The sequence below is a fragment of the Rousettus aegyptiacus genome, unplaced genomic scaffold (assembly GCF_014176215.1).
Source record: "Rousettus aegyptiacus isolate mRouAeg1 unplaced genomic scaffold, mRouAeg1.p scaffold_m13_p_3, whole genome shotgun sequence".
NCBI lineage: Eukaryota > Metazoa > Chordata > Mammalia > Chiroptera > Pteropodidae > Rousettus > Rousettus aegyptiacus.
The window spans coordinates 18,225,586-18,239,179 of NW_023416306.1; the positions used below are offsets into that span (position 1 = coordinate 18,225,586).

The following is a 13,594-nucleotide window of genomic DNA, read 5'->3' on the forward strand; positions in this document are numbered from 1 at the left end:
CTCTTGGGGAAGAGAAGCTTTCTCTGTCCACTGGATTTGAAGCTGAGAGGATATAAAACTTCTACTGCAGCATCCATCTTATAATTGTGAGGGGGAAACCTAGAACGAAGCAAGCAGAACTAAGAGGAAGGAACTGGATTCCAGAGGAACTGTTTGTGTTCGGTTAAGTCACACCTTAAGTCAGATCTGTCAGGGAACCTTGAAAGTTATAAGAGCCGATACATTCCAATTTTGCTTTCAACATTTTGGATCACTTTAAGTCACTTGAACCAAAAGCCTCCTAAGTAGTACACAGCAGGGCTATGAAGGAGAGGAGTTTTGATAGCAGCCCGTGAGTTGGTAATATACAGAACTAGCCTGTTTGGGCAAGGACAAGTGGCTTGATTTAGATGATGTGTGACAACCTGTGTTTTATGACCATTTAAGTTTTGTGGCCTGTCAGTTCAATATTGTAGCTGATATTGGTGAATTCTTTTTAAGAAGTAGCTATCATAATACAAAAGAATAATTTGATTTAAAAATTACCCATGAGTACTTAGGGTTTATTCCACAAACCTGCCAGAGAAAATCAAAGCATTAAAAATCTTTTGAACTGGCTAATACGTGCTTCCTTTTCCATTACTCTCTTTGGCACACATTCAAAGTCTCTCATTCGTATCCATTTTAAACCAACTGTGTAAGCAAGTCAGTACAATATGGGGCATCATCAGAGTCCTGGAAACAGTCAGTGTGGGAGACAGTCATCTGGGGACATATAATCTAGGAACTACCAGCCCTTGAATGAACAGGAAATGAGACATGTAGGGAGATGACTAATCTGAAGATTTTCTACACCAGCTTGCTTCAAGGATGTGCAGCTGAGTTGAATATTAACACCCACTGGCAACCCAGGACTGACAGTGACTGACTCCATTCCTCCATTCCCTCCCCAAACATATAGAATACTTACTAGGTACCAAGAATTTTGCCAGATAGCTGGTTAATATGGCATTTGCTGTGACCTTGAGCAATTTATAGCCCAATGAGAAAGATAGACAAGTTAAGTGCCAAAAGTGGCTTGTAGGGGACTGTGGAAGTAGAAATGTACATTTAATATTTGTGTATTTCACTGTATGTAAATTATACTTTGATTTGCTTAAATGGGAAGAAAAAAGTAATCACTCGAAAGCAGTACTAGAAATCTAGGCAGGGTATTATAAGAACGCCAAAATAGAGATGATTTGTGAAAAATATAAAGCAGAGGTGATCAAATTAAGAAAAAAAAAAAATCCAATGCACCTACAGCTCCATGAAAGCAGAAAGAGATCTCCAAAAAAAAAGTGAACTTAGTAATTACAACTTTAGAATAACCTCAAGGGCAGAGACGGCAGGGACAAGGAGCAGGACGTGGTATGACGGCGAGCTGGCAAAGGGTGCACGAGCCGTGGATATCTGCACCCATTTTCTGCTTTAGAAATGAATTTCCCCCCCACCCCCCGCCAGCGAAAATTTTAAGTAAAGCTACTGCTCACCAAATAAGATGAGAGTCATAATACAAGAGGCTCCCAGAGAAGGCACTGGGGCCACAGAAAATGACCACTGCCCAGTTTCCCAGTCCCACCTCCAAAATGAGTGGAGCTAGGACCCCTGCAACCAAATCTTCATTTACTCCCAAGAAAGTAGAGATTCTCTTCTGGGCTGGGGAAATACATCCAAACTACTAATTCAAAACATAAGAGTTGCTTCTAAAATACAAGAATCGGCCATCAAAAATCATGAAACGATTGAAGGAAACCAGCAGAAGAGTTATCAAACGCTGTAAATAAATGAACAACCTCCTTCCTGATGAAACAGTTAATCAGGAAAGAAAATAATATTAAAATATTATAGTTGGTATACTCGGAAGAATTCAAGAAGTTCTCATCTACAGAAATTAAAAGCATTCTATACAAAGAATTGGAGTTCTTGGAAATTAAAAGCATTTCAACAGATGGACTGAAGATCAGAATAGGTATCTATGAAGATCAAATTAGTGAATAGGAAGATTGAGTTAGGGGAATCAGTAAATAAAGGCAGAAGAGATGAAGAGAATAAGATTCATATGATTTGTGGTAGCTAGCTTTTAGGAATTGCCTACCATAAATTCCAGAAGGATAAATAGAAAGAATTGAGAACATGAAATGATCAAAGAATCAAAAGAAACAAAATTTTTGCTGAAGAAAGACTCAAATGTACAAGTTAAAAGGGCTCAATGAGTGCTGGGCAAGAATAATGAAAAACTACATTCTCATGAAGTTTCTGAATTCCAAGGATAAGGAGAAAGTCTCAAAATGGCTTGGGGCAAGTGTCATGGGAGACACGCCACCTAGATGGAGTTTGGTTTTTTTTAGGTGAGGCAACCCTTGATTGACCTCACAGATTGCAAGGACCTTGTCATCTTACAATCTCTTATTTTTTTTTATTTTTTATTTTTTACACCTACAGCACCTGGTCTTCCTAGATGGTCTCCCATCCAAGTACAAACCAGGCCTGACCCTGCTTAGCTTCCAAGATCAGACGGGATCAAGCTTGTTCAAGGTGGCATGGCCATAAGCTAAAAGGAATTCATAACCAAATTAGCCTGTGGTTCTCATCTGTAGCACAAGCGCTGGAAGACAAAATTCTGAGGGGACATTATTTTAAACCCAGAATTCTAGACCTCATTAATGCATCATTTAATTTTGAATTTAGAATTCTATCTTCAGTTAATCTATAATTATGAGAGCAAAATCAAGTATAATTGGACATGCAAAGATTCAGAAAGTTTACTATCCAGAAATTCTTTCTAAAAGAGATACTCAAACATGTACCAGAAGATTGAGAAGGAGGAGGAAGGGGAAAGAGGAAGATACAGGACACACACAAAAAACAGTGGTAAGCAAAGAAATCGGTAAAACCAGTAGCTAAGTCCATTGCAAAATAATTGAATAAGGTCTATTTTGGAGATTGCACTATTTGCCAAGGTCAGTGATATGGGTCTTCACTGTAAACTGGTATTTATCAAGGAAGGTCAAGCTCAACAGCTGTTGTGGGCTTCCTCTGCAGTTGTGTCGGTCATTGCTGTCTGTACCCTACTTCTCCTCAGGGCTGTGTGTGGCCGCAAGGGTCCTCGAGCTGATCCTGGGTCCGGAAATGACTGTCAGCAAAGCTTCATTTCAGGGTTTGTAAAACAAACAGACCAACAGCTGAGACTTCCTCAAGTGAGGCAGGTGACTGTGTATGTATGTGTGTGTCTGTGTGTGTGAGTGACAGATTGGGTGGCAGAGTCCCAGTTTCACTTTGTGTTGCCCCCTACTGCCAGACCTTCCTTGATCAGGAGGAGGACAGGTGAATATTATGGCAGCTGTTCCCTGAACTAGAGTGTGCCGAAGTGTCTGAAGTTTGCTCCTGCAGCTTATGTTGGTTGGATCACAGGGTGTCTGAGTGCCATCAGAGTTCACTGGCGGGATGGCATTACTGTGAAAATGGGGAGGGCTAGGGGACTTTCCTGCTCTACTGAGCTGTCACTTCCCATCCATGTTTGTTTTGTTTTTTCTGAGAATACTGGGGTTTGGGGTGGGCTAAATGTCAGAGAGCACTGATTCTAGTACAGACATGTGTAGCAGCCAGGAGTGTATTTGCTACCCAACTTCCCCAAACTAACTCCAGGTAGGGTGTTTGGTTTGTGTGTGTGTGTGTGTGTGTGTGTGTGCGCATGTGTGGGGGGCAGGGCACAGGTGGGGGGAGAGGGAGAGGCCTGTTGGAAAAGGCGGCGTAATCCTACAGTTTCTCACGTGGCACCAAAGTGAGAGTCACTGAGCATCCAAGAATGTGAAGTCTCCCCTTGCTCAACAATTATCAATCAGCAGGATATTTCTCTGTAGAGACAGGCCCCTGTATCAGTTTTGAGATCAAGACTCCATTCTGAGAGGGTCAATGCTATCCTTTCATGTCATGTCAGCAAGGCATAGATGTGTGTCAATGTGCAGTGAAATATTAGAGGGACTCACTTTTATCAAACACAATTTTTCGATCAACGTAATTTAAAGGCTTCAAACATTTAAGTCATTTCTGTTACTGCGAACTTCAAGCAATGAGTTCAACACCAGAGTACATCAAACTCATTACAGTTAGATATTCAAACCATCTCCGAAAATACCCACATACAAGCAATTTATTTACAATTTGCAAGCCCGCTAGTGATATTCTCAAGCCAGCCTCTGGGAAAAACTGTACATCATTTCTGGTCAGGAGTGTGATGACCAAGCAAGGGATTTTTGCAGGAAAGTTTTAGGATATTTGGGATCCAGCCTCCCTGTTCCTTCCTCCTTCTGGCCTTATACCCAGATGGGAACCCACAGGGCAAACACCAAACTTTACATTGTAAGCAGACACAGTGGAGGGCAGCCTGGGGAAAAAGCCTCGAGATACTGGGCTAGTGTTCACCTTCCATTTGCCTGTCCTCCTCCTTCCCACCCCTGGCTACCGCACAGCCCACTGGGGGTTCTCTTAGAATCTCGTCCGCTTATGTCCTGGTTGGGGGATGGGGCTTTCCAAGGGAGCTTTTCTGTAATTCCGATTTGCCAGGATCCAAATTGATTTAGAAAGCCCTATGTGTTAGTGTGGTAAAATTAAAATTAAAATGGTACCTAATTTTTTTTGTCATTGATTTTTTTTTTTTTTTTACTATTTAACTATTTTTAACCCATTTCCCATTTGCCACAAGAATATACGCCAGTGGCATTTACCCCAAAATAACTCACGGATTACAGTCCTAACCTTACCCCCAAAGTTCACCATGAAATATTTTGCTTTCATCATTATTTTTGCATTGCTCTAGTATGTCAATAGTCTTTGGAAACTAATGACATCATTCTATTTATAGCATTCTGTTTTTATTAGTAGTATTTCCATTTACAAAATATTCCCGATTGCTGAAAATGTCAAATCCTAGAAAACGTAGCATTCCTATGCCTGATGTTTTAACATCGTTCTTGAGCAGTTAGTTGTTAGCCAAAGATTCATTTGATGAATCTGATTTCCTCATACATTTCAGGATTAGAGACAAGTTGTGTTTAGAAATAACTCCAAGAACAGTTTTTATATTTTATTTTTGCATTGAAAGCCAGTCAGATTTGCTTCAGCCTCAAAGGGCATGTTTATGTAAAATTAAATTAACGCTGGCAGCTGGCAGCCCTTTTTTCCCAAACGGGAAATGGGTTAAATGTACAGTTCAGTGGTATTAATAAGTACATTCACACCTCTTCGTAGTCATCAACATCTGTCCATAGAATTCTTTTCATCTTGCAAAACTGAACCACTCTACCCATTAAACACTAACTGCCCACTCCCCTCACCCCTCAGCCCCTGGCAACCACCTTTTTACTCTCTGTTTATGGATTTGACTACTCTAAAAACCTCATACGAGTAGAATCATACAGTATTTGTCCTTTTTATTATTGGCATAGTTCACTCAGCATAACGCCCTCAAGTTTCATCCACAGTGTACGATGTGTCAGAATTTACTTCTTTTTTAAGGCTGAATAATATTCTATTGTACAAATATACCGCGTTTGTTTATCCATTCATCCTTTGATGGGTATTTTGGCTATTGTGAATAACGCTATCTTTGTTGTCATTGAATGTTTTGATTGTGTAGCAATATGCATAAGATAAACCGATATTTGTTAACCTTTGATAATTAGAGAAAGGAATAAATTGAGAAGCTCTGTTGATTACACTTGCTCAAGGTCCTTTAAGATCAGTTCAGATATTTGTCAGTTATCAATATTTTAGGTGGGATTAAATAATTTGTCTAACCACATAAAGGCCCTCTGATGACTAAATTATTATAAAAAACTTAAAAAATAAAGTTAAAAATAATTTCTTAAAAGTGTAGAATTGATAGTTTTTCTAGAGGGCCAGAAAACTGGTAATCCCGAAGCCTGAAGAAGGAGCTGGTTGTAGTGAACAATATGTACGCAGATAACAAAATAAAATCCTGAGTTGGTCAAAAGTGTACTTTGCATTATTCAACATCTATATAGTGACTCTGAATTAAATTTTAAAATATAAAATCTGCACATTATATTAATATGTACAAAAATAACTTGAAATGTGCATATAATTAATTATACAATTTTAAAAAATGTTTAAACACATGTATTTTTATATTTCCCCCTACCTTCCATCTCTCTTGGCAGATATTTTTTGTGGAGGACATGTGGCAAATCTAATTCGTGCATTTCTCAAAGCTATCTAGTTCATTGATGTCATCCTTTCCTGTTTACAAGCACTGTTGCGTACTTAATTCTGTGTGTGTGTGTGTGTGTGTGTGTGTGTGCGCGTGTGTGTGTGTCTTTGGCCATTTTACTGGGGTTTGAGAAGGAGGGAAGAGAGAACTTTCAGGGTTACAATGCCATCTTGAAACCAAAGTCAACATTTTATTTGACGAAGTCATTAAAATCTAGATGTCATGGAAAAAGAGAGCTTTCTTTAAATTCTCTTCAAAAGATGTTAGTGTATTGGCTATGCTCTTTTAAAAGAAGAACATTTTTCTTAAACCAAATATTTTCTCAGCAATAATCCACTGCTCCAAATCTAATACTGGTTCAATATTCTCTTTTAATAGTCTCTTTAGTATTTGTTGAGTGACAAATACTCGTAAGGAGACACTTTTTCATTCCAGATGCCATGAACTTATCCATTGGATAAGAAGTAAATTTTTTTAAATTATTTGTTCGATAGCAAAAATGAGCCAATAAAAAGAATTGATGAAAGTCATACAATCTAATATAGAATTTAAGAGTAACATGAATCGTGCTAACATAAAATTTTTTAAATGTTAAAAATATTATTCATGCAAATATAAAATAAAATATTAAAGATTTTATTCAACTAATTAATGAGGGACTCAGTACGATGTTTACTTCGAAGAAGAACTAGTAAGATATTAAGTTTCAAAGGAAAATTTGAATATTTTCAGTCAAGAATGATAAAACAAATTTGCTAATAGTTACAAAACTGGTTAACTGGTTAATATCATATAGGACAAAATCTAATTAGTAGGTTTATCTTATTTTTACCCAGCAGAAATCACTTTTATCTCTACTGGAAACAATTTGCACCACTACGGACAAAAATCTTTTGCATTATCATCAATTTTCTGCAAATTAACTTCTGCCTCTATAGAATTATAAAATAGCCTAGTCAATAGAAAGTCCATTAAAGGTTTACAACCCTACAGAATCAGATAATCTCCAGAAGCGCTGGTAGTGGGGTGCCACTACCAGCACCCCACTGAAAAGACACCCAATAATCTCATTTACCCATTTTCAAGTTGTGGACAGTTTTTGCTAACATCAGCAATTCAAAAAATACATACACACAGATATATGTACACAAATTTATTTATTTATTCTGCAGGGGGGCATGGCAAAAATGGAGAGGTATAAGTTGGTTTAAAAATGTCTTAAATGAATGTGTTTTTGCTGAAACAATTACATGATTTCGAAGTTCATGGAGAGCCGAGTTTAACAAAATTTTGTCTAAATAACAAGAGATAGGCTACAATTCTTGCACTGTCCATCTCCTGCCCTCAAAGCAGGCTCTTTCTTATCTTTGCTGAACAAAAAAATAATAATCAGCAAGAATGCCTGCTGCAAAAGAAGTTAGGAAGTTTATTTTTAACTACTTCTTTTTAAGGCTGCACAACAAGTTTAGCCCTTATATGGGAGTATTCATGGGTGGTTAGCTTTAGATCAGGCTCATGGTAGAGAGAGAAAGCAAGTGAGGATACGGGTGAAGAAGTGGGGGCCCTGCTTTCCCACCGCCCCACGGACATCGCAAGCTCAGAGCCTTCATCCTGGAACTTATTTCTTCTGCTCCTGAAGCCTCTCCTGCCCCAACTTGTAACAACTCTCTTTGGCTCTCTATCTCAGTGACTCCCACCACTTTCAACTCAGTTGCCCAAACCAGAAATTTAGGTGACATCTGTTATTTCTCTTTCCTTCTCCTCCATTCTACTAGTCATAAAACCCATTGGATTCCACCCAGTACCACTCTCCTTTGCCAATTCTCTCCGCACTCATTGCCAGTTCCCTGCTCCTAGACGTGTCCTTTCTTGCCTGGGTACCCACAGCAGCTCCAGGCTGGTCTCCCTGCCTCCCTAGCCCCAACCCAAATCTCACAGACTCTGGGAGGCTTTTCTGATGAGGTCACTCTGCTTAAAACTCCGTTACAGTCCCACAGCAGGCCTCTTTAATTGGTTTATGAGGTCTTGACTTATTTATCTCTGCATCTTAGCGCCTCTCTCTAACCACCTGTTCCCATTCGAAAGGGGTCCTCGCCTCCATTTCTAGCACACACGCTCTCGTTACTGTCTCTATGCGTATGACTTTCTCACTTGCCTAGATTCCTCTCCCGCGTCCTTTTCCTCCTCAGGGGCTTAGTTGACTTACCTTCTCTGGGCGGCAGTAACTCCTGCTAGCCCTCCCCGCCCCCCGCCGCCCCGCAACTCTGTCGCCCGTTAAGGTCTTGTCACCTGGTCAAGTCTGTCGCCCCCGAACGGCCTGGACCGGCGGCTTCTTGCCCTCTCATCTTGCCCCTGGAGCTCCAGTCCCCTCACCCCGCCTGGATGATTCCTGTTCTTTCTGCCGCTCAGCACAGTTCTTTGCCACCCTAGGGGTGCCTCTCGGAGTCCCGGACCGGCTCGGCTCCCGCGTTCGTTTCACACGCTTAGGGCACAATGGACATTCCCTTCCAGCACAGTCCGGGCCCCTCCATTTAGCTGTGTCATTATCTGCCGGGTGACTGTCCCCCCCTTTCAGAACGTACGTACCGAGCCGGACCCTGTCTCTGCCCGCCGTGTGTCCCCAGTGCCCACCGCGCGCCCGGCAGGTGCACGAATGAGTGCAGGGGCGAGTGTAATGAACGAGCGAAGGAGCAACTGAATGAATGAACGTCTGGCGGGAGCGCAGGCCCAGCCGCGCCGCCACCCCGGGACCCCGCGGCGCCCTCGGCTCCCCCGCGCGGCGCCGGAAGCGGCCGGGCCGGCCCCCTCCCCGCGGCGCCCGCCGCCTTATCTCGGCGCCTCGGGGCCGCGGGAGGAGTCGCGGGCTCGCCGGGAGGGACGCGGCGGCGGCGGCATGGGCCCGGGGCCCCGGGGCGCGGGGCGCCCGCCTCGCCACCTGCTGCCGCTCCTGCTGCTGCTCGGCCTGGCCCGCGGCGCCACCGGAGCGCCAAGCGCGGACGGTGAGTGCGGGCGGGAGGTCCCCGACGGGGCCTCCACGACGCCGGGCGAGCCCGGGAAGCTCCCGCGCCCCGGGGCCGGGCCGGCGCGGAGGCCCAGCGAGGAGCGCAGGTGGGGCCGCTCTGGCCGTTGGGGATCGGGAGGGCGGGGCTCAAAGAAGCAGGAGGGGCTCCCCGCTCGGGCTTTCCCGTCCCCGCCCCAGGGCTGCCGGGGAGACCGGTTTCGAGGTGGCCTTGCTCGCGCCCCGGGGACCTGAGGCCAGGTGGGGGCTGGGCGCGGGCGATGCCGCCCCGGGGGGGGGGGGGCGCCGCGCCCGTCGTGGGAGGGCGTGCAAGGGCGTTCCGGCTGCACTGTCACGCTTCCGGCTCTGCTGTGGCTTTTGCAGGACAAATTCTAGACCTGATGCAATTTTCTTTCTCTCTTTTGATTTTTTCATCTTGATGAAGAGCTAGATGCTAATGTGGTGGGGAAAGAGCGTAAGGAAGTTACAGGAATAAGGCATTCATTCATTTATTCATTCATTCAACAGATGGTCCTTGTTCTCTCTGCAGGATTTGAGGTCTTGGGGCTGGCCCCCATTGAGCTCGTATTTTGGAGGAGACAGACAAGCAAATAATCCATTTCCAGGCAACTGGAGTAAGGGTCTCCCTCTTTCTGTAAAACACAGCGTTGAATATGGTAGGAGTTACACATAATATTACACATAGACATGAAAGGGAGGTGGCATTTGCCCAAATAACTAACAGAAGGCAGAATGCCATCAGTACTCTGGGAAGGTGTGGGTGCTCAGAGGAGAGAAAGATTACTTCCAGCTAGGAGAATCTGGTGGTGTCATGGATGAGGTGACCCTTGAACTAGACAATCAAGGATTGGTAATCTTTGGATATGGGAAGATGACAAAAAGGCATCCCAGTTCATAGCAGAGGGCACAGTCAGCTCTCCACAAATATGTGTACGAGGAATGAATTCCAAATGCAGGGGCTGGAACAGGAGGCATGCCACGGCACAGAAACGTGGGACCTGTAGTTCACATTGACTGGTACGTGGGAGATGGGTGGGAAATGGGAGTGGAGGAGGAGATTGGATTTAACAAGAAGGCAGAGTTGCCTTAACTGGCAGACCCAGGCCTTTAGGCTTAGCTGTTCCTGGGCAATGGGAAGCCATTGGAAGTCATTACAGGTTTTTGTACAGAGAGTGATATAAAAAGTTGATATAAGGAAACACTTCAACTTCCATAATAAAACCAAAGATTAATTCTGACATGGAAGAGAACTTCCATGTAAGAAGATATGAGGGGTACTTTGCGGCTCAGACTCCTGTCCCCTCAAATTCTCTTCATGTTGGAACTTTTACCACCACGGGTGAGCGTTTCTCTTCATGGCGCACACTTCTGGAGTGGCTATTTCTGCACATCACAGGCTGTGGTAGGCTCTCTGGCTTCCTTCTCTAACTTGGTCTTGTATGGCAGTGTGCATAAAAGCTTGTATATGTTTGGAGCCTATTTCAGAATCTTTGTATTAAGATTCTCTAGCCTAGGAAACTGTCCAATGTGGTCCCATTGGATTGCCGGGCTGAGACAGTTGAGCATGGTAACTCCCTCAGATTATCCATCTGCAACTAATTAAAAGCTGGGGTGAATTTGGGAAAGCGGAAGTCAGGGTTGCCTGGTAGAACCTTCTCTCCCTATGTAGGCATTCTCCCTTTATTTACAGCCTCGGAGAATTGGGTGATACTAAGGGCAGGTTTCCTTACAGTGGATGATGTGGGGAATGACTGGAGCCTTAGCGCCATTGGGGAAATGGTTACAATAGTTGGCTTAGAAGTTTCAAGGGCTGACTCCCCAGTGTGACAGCAGAAGAGGCCCGAATAGAGATGATAAGGGGGAAGTGGAACTGGGAGAACTTAATAACAGACATTATGGTGGAAGGGAACAAAAGAGGAAAGATGACCCTAAGGTCTGAGGATTGGGCGACTCGGATACTTGGTTCTATAGGAGAACCAAGCAGATTTGGGAAGAAAGACATTATTTTGAATATCGTGTATTTGAGGTAATGTTAGGGCTTTTGGAGAGATGAAGTCAGTAGGGAGTTAAGACTGTGGACAATAGGTGGGTGCAAATAATGTAGACCTGATGGTCACTTAAAACCTGTGGTTAATGACAGTAAGAGGACCAAGGACAGATTCTTGGGGAAGACCAAGTTTAGATGGTAGTTGCAGGTAGAGGAGAAAGAGCAGCAGCCACAAAAGTAGGAGGAAGACTGGGTTTGAACGGCAAGGAAACCAGGGAAGAGAAGCCCGAGGGGGCGGAGGTTGAGGAAAAGGATTTGGATTGGTGACTCAGCAGAGTGGTGAGCCAGTACCCGCAGGGCAGTGAGGATGGGAGTCAGATGCAGAGGGCTCTAGCGAGTGCAGAGACTGTGGGTGCACAGTATGATACTCTTTAAAGAAGTTAGAAGGAACTAGAACTTGGCCAGTGGATCTGACCAACTCAGAATTTTTTTAGAGGTAGTGGTGGTAAAGCAGACTCAGCACATTTTTTAGACTCAGGGGTATTATTCAGTAGAGGGAGAAATCGAAAATGTGAAAATAAGTGAGATGTTTAATGGAGCAGGTCAAAATGCAGGGTTAGTCATCAACAAGTGGGAAAGGTTAGTCTCTGGAAGGAGATGGAAGGAGAATGGAGAAGAACCAATTCCCCCCATCCCCGCTGCCAGCTATCTGCTTAGTGAGTGTTATTTGTATTTCCAAATTAGCCCAGTTGTCCAAGCCCCATGAAACTCTCCAGTTCCCTTTGCAGCACCAGCGATGAAAACCATGCCCTGCTTCTCAACCATACTTGTATGGGACACATGCACTTATTGACATACGCGTTTATATGGTACCCTTACTTTATACACTTATACCATACTTCGGCGTAATCGTTTACTGGACTAAGAGCTCCGGGCATGTGTTAGGAATCTGGCATGGAAATGAATGAAGACCACCCAAATGAGAACAGGCAAAGGTGATCTATTCAGAGCTTACTATAGCAAGAGAGCCATCATCACTTACGTTGGTCAGGGACTCAAAGGCAAGCAGTGCAGTGTAAAAGCTTTATAGTAGAACAGAGGGGAAGGCTTCAGGTGTGCCCTGGTTGGAGGATGTTGGCATGAGGAAGCTGGAGGTTGCTTACTCACAGTGGGCATCCCGTGTGATTGGTTAGGGGAGTATATTTGGCTTCCTCTGATTGGTCCTAAGTTGGAAAGCTGGGTGGGTGGGGGAGCAATAATTAGGGAAGCTGGCCGTTATTAAGTCCTGACCATTTGGGACTGGTTGCCACAGAGGTTGTGGTTTGACTTCCTGGACTGATTGCTATAGCTTGTAGGTCACACTTGTTTTTATGTATAGTCTGGCTATTGTTCGTTTGTATATTCAGCCTCTCACTGGTAACATATTATTGTTACATTTAATTGTTATCAAAGCTGTTTCAGGGCAAAGAGAGTGGGGGAGCCCACAGTAGATGGCCTGAGTGTGAGGACAGTGCCAGATGTAGTTGGTAGAGCCGGAGGGTGTCTTGGGGGGCGGGTAGGGTGCCAAGCCTGAGGGGAATGGAGGGGTTAGGAATGGAGAGGAGGGGTAGAACCAGTCGGTCCTGTTTCCTAGCCTTTCTCTGGCGTCGCTTTGAGTCTGGGAGTGGCTGGGGGACTTGCTGGCTCAGGCCTGGCTGGGGTTTGGAAGGCGGAGGAGGATGGGGCAGAGGCTTTGAGAATCTTACAGGAGCCCTGGTGGAAAGGCTTGGGGAAGTTCTGTATAAAGCACAGCGGACTTCACTAATCACACATTTCAGAGGCTTGGCTTTCACCCTGGCATCCTGAGTCACAGCAGCATGTTCGTTCACTCTTCAGAGATGAGAAGAAGAGGAAAAAGGTCAAATGGAGGCAGTGAATTGTTTTGAAAGTTATTCAAAGTAAGGGAGCAGGATTAGAGCCAACGAAGAGCCCCACTGTGGGGGCCTGGCCCTGGGCACGTCCTTGGCTTTCTGATGGACTTTGACAATACCCAAAAATGGGTTTGGATGGTCTCTTCTGCCTGAGGTAGCAAGTGGCCTAACAGCCTCAACTCTGTAGAGGAGACAGGGTGCATGAACTGCCAGATTAATAAAAAAAAAAGTGTGCATCCTGCTCAAGAATGTGAGACAGCCTATTAGTTGGCGACATGCAGGACATGAAGCTAGGGTGTGGCCTGCGTGAGGGGCTACTTCACTCAAAACTCGAAAGCCTTGAAATGGGGGAGCACTCAAGTGTGGGTTGGTTCCTTGTCTGGAGGCCAGGGGCGGGTTCCCACTGCAAGCTGGCCTTGGTCAGACAA

At 44.4% G+C, this 13,594-nt stretch overlaps 1 protein-coding gene and 1 pseudogene across 3 annotated transcripts in view; one reads left to right on the forward strand and one right to left on the reverse strand.

The window, feature by feature from the left end:
* Positions 1–2,454: 2,454 nt before the first annotated feature.
* LOC118601404 lies at positions 2,455–2,573 on the reverse strand (annotated as a pseudogene).
* Positions 2,574–7,271: 4,698 nt separating this feature from the next.
* SUSD1 (sushi domain containing 1) overlaps positions 7,272–13,594 on the forward strand; it is a 109,561-nt gene continuing 103,238 nt past the window's right edge. Inside the window, exon 1 of one of the 3 annotated variants that reach the window (XM_016126351.2) lies at positions 7,272–8,828. Coding sequence is in view for 2 of the 3 variants with exons in the window: in XM_016126352.2 (XP_015981838.2) it covers positions 9,144–9,249 (106 nt within the window). In the remaining variant the exon portion in view is untranslated. Of the gene's footprint in view, positions 8,829–9,101; positions 9,250–13,594 lie in introns of those variants that run through there. The other 2 variants (XM_016126352.2, XM_036239047.1) reach the window with 2 other exon arrangements.